This window comes from Heterodontus francisci, chromosome 1 (assembly GCF_036365525.1).
Source record: "Heterodontus francisci isolate sHetFra1 chromosome 1, sHetFra1.hap1, whole genome shotgun sequence".
Taxonomy (NCBI): domain Eukaryota; kingdom Metazoa; phylum Chordata; class Chondrichthyes; order Heterodontiformes; family Heterodontidae; genus Heterodontus; species Heterodontus francisci.
Window position 1 is genome coordinate 150,382,206 of NC_090371.1, and position 18,950 is coordinate 150,401,155.

The following is an 18,950-nucleotide window of genomic DNA, read 5'->3' on the forward strand; positions in this document are numbered from 1 at the left end:
TGAGGAGCCACAACCGCTTTGCCATGTCGGTGTCAGCTGGCAGCCTGGTGCTCCCTGCTGGTGGCCAAGCTCCTCGCTGCCCAGGACCAGGAGCCCCAGCAGCCTGGTGCCAACTGAAGCCACTAGCTTCTTGGCATCTGTGACATGTGGCCCTTCTGCGCAGAGATCCGGAAAGCACCTGCAGACTATATGGGAAACATCTGCTCTCCGAGATCTCTGTTCCTAACACTTGCGATCGCAGTTAACCCTGTGCTTTCCCCACAGACGTGGATGAGGGTTTCAGCAGCAAATGAGCTAAGGCGGCGTGAAGTCTGCCGGTGTATGGAGGTGGAAATAGGCGGTTAGTGATGGCATGGCTATGTGGTCAGAAGCTCATCTCGGTCAAATATGACACCATGGTTATGACCAGTCTGGCAGTTGCCAGGTAGCTAGGGAACAGAGTGAGGACTGAAATGGATGACTTTAGTCTTCCCAAGATTAGTGGAGGAAATTTCTGCTCATCCAGTACTGGATGTCAGATAAGCAGTTTGATAATTTGGCAACAGTGCAGGAGTTGAGAGAGGTGTTGGTGAGATAGAGCTGGGTGTTGTCAGTTTAAATGTGACAACATGTGCTGCCTGTCACTGAGGGGCATCATGTAGATAAGAAATAGATCTTTGGGGGGACACCAGAGGTAACAGCGTGGGAGCAGGAAGGGAAGCCATTGCAAGTGATAGTCTGGCTACGATTAAATTCATTAAAAACGAGTGGACAGACACAAAAAAGCTAGTGGAATGTTGGCTTTTACCTCAAGGGGACTGGAATACAAAGAGGAGGAAGTGATGCTTCAGGTGAATAGTCCATTTGGACTCTATTGCATTTAGATTTGGGCCTCAGGAAGGATATATTGGCCTTTGAGGGGGTGCAGCACATTCATCATAATTATATTAGGACTTGGTTTAAATTAGGAGGACATGTTACATAAACTTAGCTTGTATATCCTTGATCGAGTTCAAGGGGTTATCTGATCGAGCTGCTGGGTTATCTGATCGAGGTGCTGCATTATCTGAGCTGAACTAAAACAGTACAAATCAAGAATTTAACCTAGAACCTTCCTGGTTTGTATGGTGTGATGGAAATCCCACATGCCAAATAGAAATATTAATTTTGTCATGTGGAACTTGGCCTGAGACTTTTACTGAGATTGCTACAAATACCATCACCCCAATGCTCATTGACCTTCATTGGCTCCCAGTCAAACAACACCTTGAGTTTAAAATTCTCATCCTTTTCTTCAAATCATTCCATGCCCTCGCCCCTCCCCATCTCTGCTTCTCCTCCAGCCCCACAAACCTCCGAGATATCTGTGCTCCTCTAATTCCACCCTCTTCAGCATCCCCGATTTTAACTGCACCACCGTTGTTGGTTGGACCTTCAGCTGCCTAGGCCCTAAGCTCTGGAATTCCTTCCCTAAACCTTTCCGTCTCTCTTCCTCTCTTTCTTCCTTTGAGACACTCCTTAAAACCTAGCTCTTAACCAAGGTTTTGGCTATCTGCCCTAATATCACCAATTGTGGCTTGGTGTCTAATTTTTACTCTATAATACTCCTGTGAAGCACCTTGGGACGTTTTATTACATTATATAAAGACAAGTTATTGTTGCTGAATTGTGTACTTGGAGTCCCAAATCTCTTTATTCCTCCATACTTTCAAGTTTCTCAGTAATTAGAAAATGCTCCAATTTACCTTTTGAGATCAAACCTTAGACTTGCCCAGTGAACTCCATTTCCTATAGTTTGGGCAGGAAGGACATAAAGGGCCACCCTACCTCATTTTCCGATTGGGACCCTAGGCAGGTGCCCATCTAGAAGTGTCCAGAATAGATGGGTCTTAGGCCTTGCACCTAGCCTCAGTCAGATCCTTTTCTTGATTTGTTTCATGGATTTATTACCCATTCCTAATTGGCCTCAAGAAGATGGTGGTGAGCTGCCTTCTTGAACCACAGCAGTCTATGTGGTGCGGGCACACCCACAGTTCTATAAAGGGAGAGTGTTCCAGGATTTTGATCCGGCGACAATGAAAGAACGCGATATTGTTATAAGTCAGGATGCTGTGTGGCTTGGAGGGGAACTTGCAGATGGTGGTGTTCCCATGCATCTGCTGCCCTTGTCCTTCTAGGTCGTGATGAAGGAGACCTGATGAGTTGCTGCACTGCATCTTGTATATGGTACACACTGCTGCCAATGTGCATCAGTGGTGGAGGGAGTGAATGTTTAAGGTGGTGGATGGGGTGCCAATCAAGTGGGCTGCTTTGTCCTGGATGGTGTTGAGCTTCCCGAGTGTTGTTGGAGCTGCTCCCATCCAGACAAGTGGAGAGTATTCCATCACACTCCTGACTTGTGCCTTGTAGATGGTGGACAGGCTTTGGGGAGTCAGGAGGTGAGTTACTCGCCATAGAATTTCCAGCCTCTGACCTGCTCTTGCAGCCACAATATTTATATGGCTGCTCCATTTCAGTTTCTAGTCAATGGTAACCCCCCGGATGTTGATAGTGGGGGATTCAGCCATGGTAAAGACGTTGAATGTCAAGGGGAGATGGTTAGCTTCTCTCTTGTTTGAGATGGTCATTGCCTGGCACTCCTGTGACGTGAATGTTACTTGCCATTTATCACCCCAAAACTGAATGTTATCCAGGTCTTGCCGCATATAGACACAGACTGCTTCGGTATTAGAGGAGTTGCTCAAAGGAGTACTGAACATTGTACAATCATCAGCAAACATCCCCACTAGCTCCAATGACAGGGCCACGAGGTAAAAAGGCCGCCGCCTCGTCCATCACTACTTCTGTGGAAGGGTTTCCCCTCCACTCCAATGGCCCCATCGGATCCTGGCTTCTTTACTTGTCTTCTTTACTTGTCTTCTTTACTTGTCTTCTCTGCAGGCTTGCCTCAACAGCGCCCACTTTTCCTGTCCTGACATCACTGCAGGCCCTTCGATTGGGCTTTCCATTTCCCTGCTCCACCCACCATCCATAATTATACGGGGCTCCCGGAGGCAGTGTAATTGGCCGCCTCCAGGAAGATTGTGCCCGACGTCCCACCATGGCCACTTCCTGATTCCTGACCTGGAATAGCAACACAGCTGGGAAAATGCAGCCCGATTATTGGAGTTAATATGTGTTTATCCAGACCATCATATTAGTGAGTGATGTGACTAAAGATGTTGATCAATGTATCCCATCTACCCTAGGGTCATGCACCAAACATAACTCTTCACTCATGTAACTGGACACATTAGAGCCTGATGTTGAATGAGGTACTTAAATACTGCACTATTCACAGAGCTTGTAAAATTCAGCAAATGCAGCTGCTCTCAGTCATCATCCCCTGTTCAGTGCAATTATTTTACATTTTGCTGACAGTAATACTGTCAAAATCCTCTACCAAGAAGCTACATACACTCCAGTTGAACAAGAGTCAGCAGTTTTGCTCTGAGTAGATTACAACTCCAGAAAAGACCCAAGCAATAAGGAAGGATAAATTTCATATTTATTATTTGCACAAGTGCACAGTAAAAGAAGTTGAACAAAATAAACTGGAAAACTTTCACACTTATTAGAGAACTCCAAAGCCAAACATATTTCCCTATTGTATGATTTTATCCAATAGACATATTCAGCCTCAGTCTCAGGAACACCTCTTTCTAGCAATGGAGATTAACAGTCAAATCCATAGTATGCAAAATGGACACAGGCAAGCACCTGCTGAAAGCACATTTTTACCAGTCCTAGTTTGTTCCTGATTGAGTCTGTACTGTATAGTCTTTCTCCATACAGCCATGGCTTGTGATAAGCTGCATTTCTTTTTCCTTTTCCCCCTTGTCAACATAAAAGAAGAGGAACCCATTGTCACACATTTCATTTCACTCAACTCTTTCAGGTGGGTGTCGGGAGTTTAGTTGCAAGAAAAGTCAACTACTGTTACCCACTGCAGAGTTTAAAATATTTTCAATTCTTCCATTAACAAAATGGATTCTGCCTATTTCATGGCAGATATCAAGCTGAAACAAGAACGTATGAAACTACAGATTATTTATTTATTTACATCTGTTTAGAGTGGAAAATAATTCTCTCTCGGCTACTATAATGTATCATTTAATTTCACTCAGTTTCATTATAGCATGTTTCTGTGCTTAACTCATTCCTTTCCTGAGCTGCTTAGAGTTTAAAGCTGTTTATTTTATCACTTTTAAGAACTCCACCATATAAATTTATTGGCTTCAATGGAAAAAAAACTCCAGTGTGGTGTAAAATAGTTTGCCAATTCAATATCAGCCTATTTTGCCCTACTGATGTTGACCAATATCACTCATATTGTGTTCTTGATCTGCTCCCATGAATCAGAACGTGATAAGTTCTATTTTTAAACCACCAGTGAACTTTCAATGTCACAAAAACTGAAGTATATCAATACATTAAATAATACAAAATGGAAAGGAACATTATTTTTCCACCAAAACGTACTTAAGTTTAGTGGGTAAATTTAACTCAGACATCAACAGGATTTGCTGCACATTTTCTCAATCCTCTCTGAAAGATGCTGACTCATACTGGCCACACCTTCTAGTATCTCACACAAAAACAAGAAATGCTGGAATCACTCAGCAGGTCTGGCAGCATCTGTGGAAAGAGAAGCAGAGTTAACGTTTCGGGTCCGAAGAAGGGTCACTGACCCGAAACGTTAACTCTGCTTCTCTTTCCACAGATACGGCCAGACCTGCTGAGTGATTCCAGCATTTCTTGTTTTTGATTCAGATTTCCAGCATCCGCAGTATTTTGCTTTTATTCTAGTATCTCACCATTCGTTGTGTGTGAATCCAGTATTGGTAACTTGATATGGGTGTCAGACAGCCAAGCCCAATCTTGCTCTTGTCTGCGGTTTATACATGTCATGCACATTTCCCTTCAAGGATCTCTGGGCAATGATCAGAAGCAAAAGAAAACTGGTTGAAACCAGATTTGACATTCCTGCTGCTGCATTATCTGAGATGAACTAAAACCGTACAAATTAAGAATTTAACCTAGAACCTTCCTGGTTTGTGTGGTGTGATGGAAATCCCACATGCCAAATGGAAATATTAATTTTGTCATGTGGAACTTGGCCTGAGACTTTTACTGAGATTGCTACAAATACCTTTTAAAAAGCAGAACAGTGAGTAGCCAAGATGGCCACACACCATTTGCACATGTGAAGCTGAAGACTGGCTGGAGACAAAGGTGATTACCCAGTCTAGCCAGAACAATAGGGTGCTCTCTGATTAAGTTACCTAAAATGATTTTGGCAACAATCTTGCCAAAAGCCATCAGCACCCATTGACTTTGAATGAGCCAAACCTCCCCCTACCAAGTATGTCTGAACAGTCCTGAATTTCAAAGATCATTCCAGAAGATGCTGATTCAAACTCAAAGATGCGGTCACATCACATGACTGCTTGGGCCACTCAGGAGTTTGTCAATTGTGCCTCAAAAGGAGACTGTAACTGTAAGCCAGCAAGAGAGCTGCAATATCTCTCTCTCTCCCTCTCTCCAGTAAAGTTCCAGCGAAGCCTCAGCTGCAAACCTATAGCCCAGCTCAGTCAACAACCAGGATACATGGATAAAGCCCCTCTTCTGCCTTCTGGAACCGGAGAAGCAAGCCTGAGCAGTGTGTGGCCCAGCGAGGACTTCAGGACTACAACCTCAATGAAGGACTCTGGGACTAAATTTCAGTATTTAAATTCCATTTTTATTAAGTACTCTTCTCCAAACTCCCAACTTTTTCTCCCTCTGTAATCTATGCGCGTGCGCGTATATATGCCTCTCGTGAATGTGAGCGTGGATGCATCGGTTTAGAGTGATAAGGTTAATAAACTTACATCTTTCTTGTTTAAACTCAAGAAAACCTGTCTGATTGGTTCATTTGCAACTATATTCGAAGAACAGGAGCAAGTGCTCACTGAGGTGGTAAGCTAAAATCACTGTGTTTAAAGAATTAACCCTTTTGCGGTCAGACCAGAGAAGAGACTAAAGGGTAGCCCGAGACCTCACCTGGTCGTAACAATGGCTGTGTACCATTTTCAACCAGCGTATTTACGGAGTGGAAGGAAGGAAGAACATAGGAAGATAGGAACAGGAGTAGGCATTCAGCCCCTCGAGCCTGTCCCGCCATTCAATGAGATCATGGCTGATCCGCGGCCTAACTCCATATACCTGCCTTTGGCCCACATCCCTTAATATCTTTGCTTAACAAAAATCTATCAAAGTGTCTTCTGACAACGCAGCCAAGCGCCAACGTCATTACTGCAGTCTGAACTATGCACATGCACGGAACGCATTCATCCTTGCGTACACGCAATTTGCCAGCTTGCTAGTATCAATGTACGCATGTGTGCCAATACATCATCACGCAAAGGGATGCCAGCCTCCAGCGCGAATTTTGGAATGCAGACTCAATCGTCGCTTCTCTTCCCCACTCCCTCCCGCTGTTCTCTCCCGCGCCCGCCTGCTTGCCGCTCCATCGCACCTCGCCGCTAGCACCCCGCTTACTCCCCCTCCCAACCCATCACTTCTCCAGGAGACAAGGTGGGGAGCGAGCGGCGGGAGTGAACAGCGACCAGTCAGGCGCAGGAGAGAACAGCGGGATGGAGCGGCAAGCAGTGTGAAGCGGTGAGAAAGTGGGTGCGGGAGGGAGCGGGAAACTGAATGTGGCGATTGAGGTGGCAATCACAGGAAGGAGCAGGGAACAGAAGTGGAGATCGTGAGAGGGTACTGTTGGGGGGTGGATGGAAGTGTCGATTGAGGCATTGAGGGGTGAAGCATTTTGGATTCAATTCTTTTTTTGTGTTAAATTGAGCAGCACCATCTTTATTACTGGCAGCTGGCTAAAATGTCACAGACAGTGGCGTTTCAGTCAATGAGGCTCCATTTGCACATGTGCCAGTACTGCGCCACCTAGTGGTTGTGTTGTCAGCAAAAGCAGCCATGTATTTAACTACTGATTACCACTCCCACAAAAATAGTTATGCAATACAAGGGGAAAACACACAAAAACAAGCCAAATCTAATATATCTAAGTTCTTATTCAACTTTTTAAATTGTAAATTCTTTTGTTTACATTTTAATGGAGGCTCGCTACAGGAACATGTCAATCTATAATTACACTCTGTCCAAGATGGAAGTGCTGTACTCCACTACTGTCAGGAGGGGTAAAATTACAGATGGCAAGTTTACATAGGCAGTTTGCACTAGAAACAAGGGGCTGGATTTTACCTTAGGCGGACAGGAATTCGCCACCGACGTGAAAGTCGTTAGTGAAGCAACTTCCACCTAGCCTGGGGATCCATCCCATATTTTACAGGTCCCCAGGCTTTAATTATCCCAAGACCGGACTTCCACCTGCTTGAGGGAGGACGTCCTGCCTCAGTGAGTTGCCAGCCAATCAGCGGGCCGGCAGCTCGAGTCCCAGCAGCGCCACTGGGAGCAGTGGCCACTGCTGGGACTGCAACCCAACTGACGATATGGACTCTAGAGAGTGGGTAAGTTGGGCATGCCTCACCATGCCCTGGTGAGGCTAGGGTGGTCACTTGGGGGGAGGGGGGGCTTCTTGGGTCCCGAGGGTGGGTTAGAACATAGAACATAGAACAGTACAGCACAGTACAGGCCCTTCGGCCCACGATGTTGTGCCGACCCTTTAACCTACTCTAAGATCAAACTACCTACATACCCTTCATTCTACTATCATCCATGTATCATCCAGTTAGCTGGCGTTGCCTGTGGGTTTCTACAGCTGAGGCATTTCGCACGGGTTTTGCGACCTGGTGTGGACCTCAATCAGGCACCCTGTGCCTGACTGCCATGCCCCCCCCCCCCCCACCGCCCCCCTGGGGTGTGGAAAGGCCGGCAGCTATTGCTGGGCGGCCTTCCATGTCCCCAGCATGCCCGCTTGCCATGGGTAAAATACCCGTGGAGGCGGGCGAGGATACTTAAGTGGCTGTTAAGTGGCCACTTAAGGGACTTGATTGCCCTCGGGCGGGCGGGCCATTCCCCCCCCCCCCACCCAACCGTAAAGTCGGCCAGAGGCAGGAGCGGACAGGTGCGCCTCCCGGAGCATCCCGCTCAATTTTACACCACCCCCACATCATCGACTGACCCACTGGGGCAGCGTAAAATTGAGCCCATGGATACAGAAAATTATGATAGAAATATACAATAAGAACAGGATGTTTGATTTTAAAATGGGGACTGAATTGCACTCGCATGTTCTAGTCCAAATTTCACACACCTCTTTTTACCTGAAGACTACACTTAGTTGTAATTCCTCCCCCAGGAGTTTAATACCATAGAAGACTGAATAGTTTATCCGAAGTGTCTAGGAAACCATTAATCAACTCTCTGAACAAAGTATTTGTTTCTCTAAATACAGTTTCATTTTTTTTTAATGTATCTCCAAAACAATGCAGTGTTTGTTATGACATTTTAATCTTAAAAGTTATCCATTTTTTGTTCTGTCAATCAAGTAGACTTTATTCATTTAGCAGAGCAGAGGTCACAGTGGAAATTGGTTATTCAAAATTTGTATTACAAAGCTTTCATTATATTTTTCTTCTTTTAGATTTCTTGGCAGGAGCTCTAATGCAGTGAGCAGTGGAACTCAAAACCAGCTGAGGTAAATACCTAACTAGAGTTACTTTTGCGAGTCCACACAAACATCAATTGTATTGGCGTCTCCTCTAAAAGTACTGGGATTATACCTCCCTTTCATTTTTATTCAGGAATCAAAGTGGTAAATGACAATCATCACTCATGACCATGTTTAACTGAAAACCAATTGAAGTCACTTTTACCCCTCCAGTTAAAGCCTACTGTAGTGTTGTTTACATGTCTAGTCACATGAGCAGCTAACATCTAGGTCAGGGGCTCCATACAGGAACCAATTAGACTAGTGAGTTCGTAGAGCATTGCAAAGACAGCAGACAAGTGTTATGCAGCCAGCTCTCTGGTTGGATAAGATCAAGTTTTACTTGCATGAACAGAGATGCACTTGCTGATATCAGAAGACTGGTTAAATTTTGATGAGAGGTCACATCAAGACAGTTGACACTTTGCTGGGTTTAAAATAAGATAAATTGTTTAATAAGTTCCCATCCATGAACTTTTTATACTTTGCTTTGATCATAATTTTACTGCTTCAGTGAAGTTTGGATGATCATACCCAAGTCATACTGCACACTGTCACACAGATACCTACCACTCTGTCACAGCTCTTACCCATCTGATATATAATGTCTAGTTATTTCCATTTAGCCACTGTAGGGTCCTACCTTTTGAGTTTTTCCAGTGGTCCCACAGATCTCTCACTGTGATGTGTTTGTCTTCTTTATGGAATGTATTGCCTTTACTAGTAGGATCTTTGTCTTTCATATCTTCTTTAATGAACTGCAGGGAAAACAAAATGAGATGAACAAGAGACTTTAATGCAGATAATGTGGGACTAAAGTATGGTAAACTGTTTTTGAAGTTTTACCTGAATGTAGATCAATGAAGTGGGATCTAGGCCAAAACGAGTACAATGCCCAATGGATTTGTGCTACTGCTATACAGACGCAAGTTTTTTTTAAAACTCTCTCGATATGCATAACTGACTGAATTTTCAGTCTTAGTGACAAGTAGTTAAATTGGCAGGTGGCCCGGCGGGTGGCGTCGGAGGTTGGGAGTGGTTGGGGGATAGATTCAGAGGAGCCAAGATTTTACAAAATAACTTAACAGCTTTTTCATCTGGAGGAAATGGGAAGTTCAGCACGGAAATTGCATGCTTGGGTCTTTCTGAAGTTTTATTTATTTATTTTTATTTAATTTTTATTTAGAGATACAGCACTGAAACAGGCCCTTCAGCCCACCGAGTCTGTGCCGACCAAGAACCACCCATTTATACTAACCCTACAGTAATCCCATATGTTATACAATGTTCTGCAGTCATGCACATAGTTCTTATTACCAAAACATAAAGGGGATAACTGGGTCCTAGCAGCAGTGCAAGATGACCGAAACCCCAATTAAAGTTTTAATAAATGACTCAATAAGATGTAAAGCATATCAAATCCATTTTAGCATTTAGATTCAATTTGTACAACTGAAATCTACCCTCTTCATGTCATCCTCATGATAAAATGCAATATTTTAGTTGTTCTTTCATTTGGACTTTTAAAGAAAAACAAGCCTATGGATACAACTTAGGCTTTGGTATGTTTGGAATTTTGATGCTCATTAAATGTCCTAAAAACTGTGGTGAAAATACTTTCGACATTATGGTACACTATTTCCTTTTAAATTGGACGGCAACTGTGCCAACCACCAAAACACACAGAAAAAAAGAAATCCGCTGAGAAGTTCACAGGCCAAGTCTGTGGAGCAGCTTAAATCTGAGCAATGAGAAACAGAAAGGCCTACGCATGTAAACCCAGTGGAATAATTCAAAACAGAACAATGAGAAAATGATAGATAAACACACACACACTCTCTCACACTTTAAACCTGCTGAACCTATATGCATGAAGACTGTAAAAGAAGCTATTCTGCAGCTTGTGGAGTTTTCCAGGATCTTCAGCTTTCCAAAGAGTGTCACCAGAAACTCGATTCCACTGTATTGTAACAGGTAGCAGGATAAATGTTTCAAATTCAGTTTTTAAGATTAAATAAACTGTCATAAAAGATTACTCTTGTAGAAGGTAGAATGGTTGATGATCTGTATGGAAAGATAATCTTGGATCTCTGCAACATTTTTCTGAAAGCAACAGTGACCCTTTCAGACTAGGTTTCTCGGATTTTATACAGGAATAAATGTTTTCTCTGAACAATTCAAATTCTGATATTCTGCCTTCAAAATAGAATAAGGTTTAACCATAGTATTCCTTCTAATAGAGGAAAATGTATTAAAAATATACATTGATGATAGTCCACAGCATTTGAGTTGGCATGTAGATCATCTGGAGTAGAATTAAGTCATACAATACAGGGGAAGATCCTAGGTTAAATTCCCAGTCTGCATGGAGTTGGATGATTTCAGTCAGGCTAGCAGTACAGGTATGGTAACTGTGCCATAAGTTTAGGGAGAGAATAAAGAAAATTCAATCAGGGATCCCGCTTCTAATTGCTAACCAGTGTCGCCAGGATGGCAAGTCTGCAAGTGTGGCCAGAGCACAAGAAAAAGATTTAAACATGGTTGTGACAGTCTCCAGGGTTGAACGATCTGCCGACATTCATAATCTAGGTTGTCACATTAGATTACTTATCAGGGGTACTGCAGGCTGCCCAGCTTTTGCGAAACCATGCCATAGCAGAAGACATTGCCTTTGAGAGGAAGGGAATATACTGGATTGATGGTTGGAGTGATGTGGATGACACTTGAAGTGAAACAGAAAGTGTCTAAGGCTGCACTTACACTGCAACCGCGGAATTGATGCAGAGTGGTTTTCCTCTGTTGCAGTGCTAAAGTTGTTGTACAAATGCAGCCTAAACATCTGCCATTAAAAAAAGTAAAAAGTAGCTTAATACAATGAGTTTTTTCTAGTTTGTAGATATGCAGATAAATGAGGTACTGTTCTTAGCACCCACAATCCCCTAGTACATGGTCTTGTGTTGTTTCAGTATATTAAGCAACAGGCACAAGTCAAATCCCACAGCACCGAGTCCAATTAGTAACTTGTAACGAGCCTTTCGCTGAATACCTGTATATTCAATTTCTGCACGGTCTCAAGTCTCCAGTATTTTACATTTTAAGTTGAAGGGATCTTTGGGTAAATTTGTGATCCAAGTGTGAGTATGTTCACAAGTCTGGATTAGATACAATACCTGGCTTTCCTTGTTGAATAAAGTATTTAGTGAAATGATATCATGAATGCACCTGGCTATGCAAATCAGCATACTGCACAGCTAGATTTAGTCTCACTGTACAAGGAAGTATTCACTTGTGTCTGTTTTTAGTAGACAAGAGATTCAGATCACCTAAGAATTACACCCCAAGGAAAAACAACAAACACACTCAAGCTCCATTCACTTTGTGGTGTACATTGGGCCCTGAATATCACATTAGACCATGCTTCGTGCACACACTGATCAGTTCCATAGGCGACAGAGTCAAACAGGCTCTGAAAAGGTACGTATGAAGTTATTATTGTGGGGCCCAGAAATGCAGAAGTGCTTTGCTGCTGACGTTCTTTTGGACCAAAGCCAGGCTGTTTGCTCTCTCTAGCTCATCAGCCTGATCAAAATCGTGGGACTCTCGTTACCACGGGAGCAGGCACATTCCATCTGTCAGCTGCCCAAAAATCGAAATCGACCCCATTAATATTTTGGTCAGCCAGTGTCAGCATCAAGCTTTCCAAAGTCAAATATAGTTTGGTCATGTGCTAAGTAAAGCTCCCCCTACTTTGGCCCAACAACTTACACCATACTCAACCACAGAAGAGCATTCCCTACAAAACAAGTGTAATATTTTTAATTTTCCGCAGGAGCCATCCCAAGACGTCTTTGAATGAGACTGGTAATTAGTTTTAAGGTTTTGTTCACTTCTTTTAAACTTACTACTTTTTCCCCATACCAGTTAGGCAAAAGGCTCATTTCTAAAGAGATGCATTTAAAAAGTTACAAAGGTCATTCTTATTTCTGGGAGCATTAATGTATTGCAATCCCCAAATATCACTTTTGCAATAATTTTTGTAAACTGAAACTTTATCACACTTTCATCACATCACTTAGGAAAATTCAAAACATGATTCACATACAATTAATTTCTTTGTCATGCACAGACTGTTATGCAGGCATAACAGTTATAAGATGCTACAACCATCAACGAAATAAACAACCAGATAAATCTATTTTTCACAGTGTTAGTTGATCAAGAAGTGTTAATGAGGGAACCAGGGGAACTCCTGCTCTTCTTCGAATAGTGCCATAGAATCTTCATCATCCATCTGAACTGCCGAACAGGCAGACAGGACACACGTTTATTATCTCAGTTGAAGGATGGCATCACCAAAAATGCAGCAATGAGGTGGGGATTGAATCCACGGATTTCTGAATCAGAGGCAAGAGTGCTACTAACTGAGCCAGGCTAAGAACCTGCTAGAACATGAAAGGAAAATGATATATATTTCACCAAAGATTATGAAGCACATAAGGTTATTCCATGGAAATGGCATGCTCACACAAAGACTTGAGACAGAGTTTTCCGGACAGAAAACTTTCAGCCATCAGGACCATTTTCGGGTCCCAACCACGTTCGCAGCAGCAGCGCATCTTCTGTTTCAATCTTCCAAAAGGTGACCAATTAAGAACCTACTTCAGGCATCGCTGTCCAATTAGGGACAGTGGGCAGCCTGAGGAGGCAGGAGATCAATTCATCGCGCCCCAATACAAGGCTAGCCAGCAGCCTTCACTGTCTGAAGTGAGAGTGCTGCTAAGGTGAATGCAGCAGGAGTGTAAGTATGCAATGGAGGCACAATCAGTCTGATGGGAGTGGCTGCCACTTCATCACCCCCAGAGCTCCTTAAGAAATGGCAAACCTCTGCCAGTGGAAGACATCTGCCTTGCTAATTTTTGCCGTTAAAGCTTAGAAAGCCTTGAGCTCTCACGTCGCTCCAACCTCTCACTTGCAGCCACCTCCTCTGAGTTGCTGAGGTGCTGCCACAGCGTGGGGCTCATGCAACACTGGAAAGATTGCAGTTAATTGCCTAATTATCCACCTCAATTAGTTTCCCGCTGCTGCCGGGCAGGTTGCTGACTTCGGACTCAACCACTCCCTGGTAAAAGTGGCCGGAGGCGGGAAAACGTCAGCAAACTAGCCTGATGTATGTTTTAATTTTGCTCAGCTCCCCTACCTTCCCTCCCAAGGACCTGCTAAAATTCCTGCCTTTCTTTGTAATTTTGCTCATAACGACTGTTCTTATGTCACAAAGTGATTTCATAACCTTTTATGGTTCACTATTTTCAGCAGTGATAGAGGAAGAGAATCCAAAGAGGGATTCAAATGTTTGGATCAAAAAAGGTGTTTACATAAATCCTATTTCTAAAAACAAAAACACAAATACACAACAGAAAAAGTGAAGTTTTGCTTATGTCCCAGTAGTCTGGTACAAAAGTAATGCAAGCATACTTGCAAGAGAGACATTAGTCATCATCAACATGTGAAGGGAGGGGAAGGTGTAATGTCACACCTAACATCATACACTAACTTGCAAAAAGATTTTTAAAAATAATCAAAATAAGCACTCAAATCCTTGATATATAGTCCTTCACTTTATTACACTAGCAGTTTCAAAGTTCACTTACTAATGTTAGTGAAGTTTTACACAAATTCTAAAAATATTCATGAAAAATTCATTATATCCCAACATGCGATAAATCAGTATTATTAGCCTCATATGGGTAATCCTTACTCATGGAGTTGCATTATATATATACTCAATAAAGACTATGTATGTCTTCAGGAAAGTACAATTATCTTTCTTTCCAGAAATGTCAGGAGAATGGAATCTTTGCTACTAATACTACTGCACTTGTGTTTTGCCAGATTGCTTTACTGTGCTGAGAAGTATTAATATTTATTAACTCCTAATGTACTGGGGAAATTAGATTTTCATTTTTAATTAAGCCTCACAGTTACAGCAATGAATCAATGGACTTAGAAAACCCAGTTTTGAGCTCTACCTCATGTTATGCAACAACAGTCAAAAAGCCTGTGGGATTCCCAACTGAAGGAGAGCAATGAATCCTCTTGCGTTTCCAATGTATGTTACTTCACTGAATACTGCAGAAGCATCATAGCATACAAGAGAATGTTAATTCTTTTGCGAATAGTAATTTCTTAAGTGATCTACTTTGGCTTATATATCAGTTGAGTACTTTTGGTCGCACGGTATTTACAGGAAAATACATTAACACAATAAAGGCTGATATAAAAACAGGAAGTGCTGGAATTACAGAGCAGGTCTGGAACATCTGTGGAGAGAGAAACAGAGTTAACGTTTCAGGTCTGTGACCAACTGAAAGGTCACAAACCTGAAATGTTAACTCTGCTTCTCTCTCCATAGATGCTACCAGACCAGCTGAGTATTTCCAGCACTTTGTTTTAATTTCAGATTTCCAGCATTCATGTTATTTTGTTTTTATTAACACATCAAGGCTGTTGGTGTGAGTGCATGCAGTGGGATGGTATGATATTCTTGCAGATCAGGACATTTTCCTGATGGTAACAATGAGAAGGGCAGCAAGCATGTTTGGAGTCTTTCTTGTTTTGAAGCAATTTTAAGGTGGGTGCTTATTCTTTTGTGGTACCTACAGGAAGGTGTTATACTCTCATCTTCCTTCTCATGTAACATTTTTTAAAATGAGTTATGTTCTACAAATAGTGCAAAATGGTAGAGTATTGCTCTGATCAATTTTTATATAATAGATGTTTTCTGTAGACAGTATATCCATTTACATTAAAGATGGAATATATTGTACAACTAGATCCTGCACTTCTGAGTACTTCGATTGCAGACTAAACAGATGCCAACAGAAAGTTTTTTTTTCTAAACAGAATTCTTCCAGAAAACAGATGAGTTCTTTTGACTTCTGGATCAAATCAAACTACTCTGGCTATAAAACAATCATCAAATGTTATTTAAAACATTAGCTCCTGTCCATACTCTACCTTGTCAGTCCCTGTTAACAACATTCTTCCTATTGCTATACATGCCAAGTTGGTGCAGTAGAGGTGGATCTGAGGAAGGTGAGAATTGTTGGCTTTCATTGTGTATGTTGATTGGAATAAAACAAAGATTTGCAGCATCCTACGGAAAGTATTTGTTTCCTAAAACTTCTTCGACCAAGAGCAACTTGGATGACATCAGAAGAAACTGTCTAAAAAATGGCACACTTTACTCTATAAATAGAAGAAAAACATGATTTATGGTAAGGATGGAAGTCACTTCTTGGTGAGGCTGAAAATAGCCACGGCCACAATAGCCTGTTAAATTACAAACTGTTTAAAATGTTGCAGAAAATATTTGTAAAATGAAAGTCCTAATCACGGAATACCAAGATTATTTTCCTTTATATAATTAAGGATTTAGATTGTATACACCACAAATAACATTATTCTGCATGAAGTAACCATTTTCTGGAAAGCCCACAATTATTAACTCCCAAATTTGGAAGCTGCAAACCTTCACGTTAGTAAACTAAAATTCAGAACAAAGCTGGGCTAGTCACCAAAAGTCAGACTGGAGATATACAGATCCTTTGATAAGATTTTTTTTTAAATGATTCTCTTACAAATGTGAAAACATCGAATTAGAGAGTTATAATTTGTCTTCTGTTACAACTCCCTTTCAGTGTTAGAAAGTGGGTTGACTAGATTTCAGCTTTTTTTGATGAGACCCATAGCTGCACGCTGTTTACAAATTATGCTAACATTTCAGTTATTAAGGCTCCACAGCTGCTAGAAGTAAATGCTCTGAATGAAGGCCAAGAGTAATAAGAAAACAATTTGAATGACTGAGGATCTAAATTTCTTTTGAAATCTAAAGATCTTCCAAAGCTAATACTACCCAGTGTGGGACCTGCAAAAGAAACCATTTATAATAATGCGTATTTTTTGTTCATGGGACGTGGGCGTTGCTGGCTAGGCCAGCACTTATTGCCCATCATTTGATGCCCTTGAGAAGGTGGTGATGAGCTGCTTTCTTGAATGGCTGCAGTCCTTTGGGTGTAGGTGCACCCACAATGCTGTTAGGAAGGGAGTTCCAAGATTTTGACCCAGCGACTGAGAAGGAACGGCGATATAGTTCCAAGTCAGGATGGTGTGTGGTTTGGAGGGAAACTTGCAGGTGGTGGTATTCCCATGCATCGGCCGCCCTTGTCCATCTAGGTGGTTTAGGGTGCGTGTTTGGAAGGTGCTGTCGAAGGAGCCTTGGTGAGTTGCTGCAATGCATCTTGTAGATGGTACACACTGCTGCCAGTGCATTGGTGGTGGAGGGAGTGAATGTTGAAAGTGGTAGATGGGGTGCCAATCAAGCGGGCTGCTTTGTCCTGTATGGTGTCGAGCTTCTTGAATTTTGTTGGAGCTGCACCCATCCAGGCAAGTGGAGAGTATTCCATCACACGCTTGACTTGTGGCTTGTAAATGGTGGATAGGCATTGAGACAGGAGGGGAGTTACTTGCCGCAGAATTCCCAGCCTCTGACCTGCTAGTGTAGCCACAGTATTCATGTAGCTGGTCCAGTTCAGTTTCTGGTCAATGGTGACCTCCAGGATGTTGATAGTGGGGGATTCAGTGATGGTAATGCCACTGAAATTCAAGGGGAGATAGTTAGATTTTCTCTTGCTTGAGATAGTCATTGCCTGGCATTTGTGTGGCGTGAACGTTACTTACCACTCATCAGCCCAAGCCTGGATGTTATCCAGGTCTTGCAGCATATGGTCATGGGCTGCTTCAGTATCTGAGTCGCCGTAAATGGTGAACATTATGATGGAGGGAAGGTCATTGATGAAGCAGCTGAAGATGATTGAGCCTTGGACACTACCTTGAGGAACACATGCAGTGATGCCCTGGGACTGAGATGATGGACTTTCAACAACCACAACCATCTTCCTTTGTGCTAGGTATGACTCCAACCAACGAAGAGTTTTCCTCCTGATTCCCATTGGCTCCAGTTCTGCTAGGGCTCCTTGATGCCATACTTGGTCAAATGCTGCCTTCATGTCAAGGGCAGGCGCTCTCACCTCACCTCTTGAGTTCAGCTCTTTTGTCCATGTTTGGACCAAGGCTGTAATGAGGTCAGGAGCTGAGTGGCCCTGACGGAACCCAAACTGAGCGTTAGTTAATAGGTTATTGCTAAGCAAGTGCCCCTTGATGGCACTGTCAACGAAACCTTGCATCACTTTGCTGATGATCGGCAGTAATAGGGCAGTAATTGGCCGGGTTCGATCTGTCCTGCTTTTTGGGCACCTGGACAATTTTTCACATCGTCGGGTACATGCCAGTGTTGTAGCTGAACTGGAACTGGCTAGGGGCGCAGCCAGTTCTGGAGCACATGTCTTTAGTACTGTCAGAATGTTGTCAGGGCCCATTGCCTTTGCAGTATCCAGTGCCTTTAGCCGTTTCTTGATAGCCAGACTGAAAACTAGCATCTGTGATGCTGGGGACCTCAGGAAGAGGCCGAGATGGATCATCCACTTGGCACTTCTGGCTGAAGATGGATGCAAATGCTTCAGCCTTGTGTTTTGCCCTGATGTGCTGGGCTCCCCATCGTTGAAGTTGGGGATATTTGTGGAACCTCCTCCTCCCGTCAGTTGTTTAATTTCCATCATCATTCATGACTAAATGTGGCAGGACTGCAAAGCTTAGATCTGATCCATTGATTGTGGGATCGTTTAGCCATGTCCATTGCATGCTGCTTCCGCTGTTTGGCATGCAAGTAGTCCTGTGTTGTCATTTTGAGGTATGCCTGGTATTGCTCCTGGCATGCCCTCCTACTCTCTTCGTTGAACCAGGGTTGGTCCCCCGGCTTGATAGTAATGGTAGAGTGGGAGATATGCTGGGCCATGAGGTTACAGATTGTGGTTGAATACATTTTGCTGCTGCTGATGGCCCACAGTGCCTTATGGATGCCCAGTTGTGAGTTACTAGATCTGTTTGAAATCTATCCCATTTAGCACGGTGATAGTGCCACACAACACGGTGGAGAGTATCCTCAAAGTGAAGACGGGACTTTATCTTCACAAGGATTGGGCGGTGGTCACTCCTACCAATACTGTCAAGGACAGATTCAATTGCGTCAGGTAGACTGGTGAGGACGAGGTCAAGTATGTTTTTCCTTCTAGTTGGCTGCCCCATCACCTGCCGCAGACCCAGTCTAACAGCTATGCCCTTTAGGACTCGGCCAGTTTGGAGT

At 43.0% G+C, this 18,950-nt stretch overlaps 1 protein-coding gene across 2 annotated transcripts in view; it reads right to left on the reverse strand.

Annotated features, from left to right (window-relative positions):
* Positions 1-18,950, reverse strand: part of stim2b (stromal interaction molecule 2b) — a 183,477-nt gene that overhangs the window by 62,344 nt on the left and 102,183 nt on the right. For both annotated transcript variants that reach the window (XM_068037108.1, XM_068037118.1), the window contains one exon: positions 9,336-9,450. In XM_068037108.1, the coding sequence (XP_067893209.1) occupies positions 9,336-9,450 (115 nt within the window). The remainder of the gene's footprint in view (positions 1-9,335; positions 9,451-18,950) is intronic.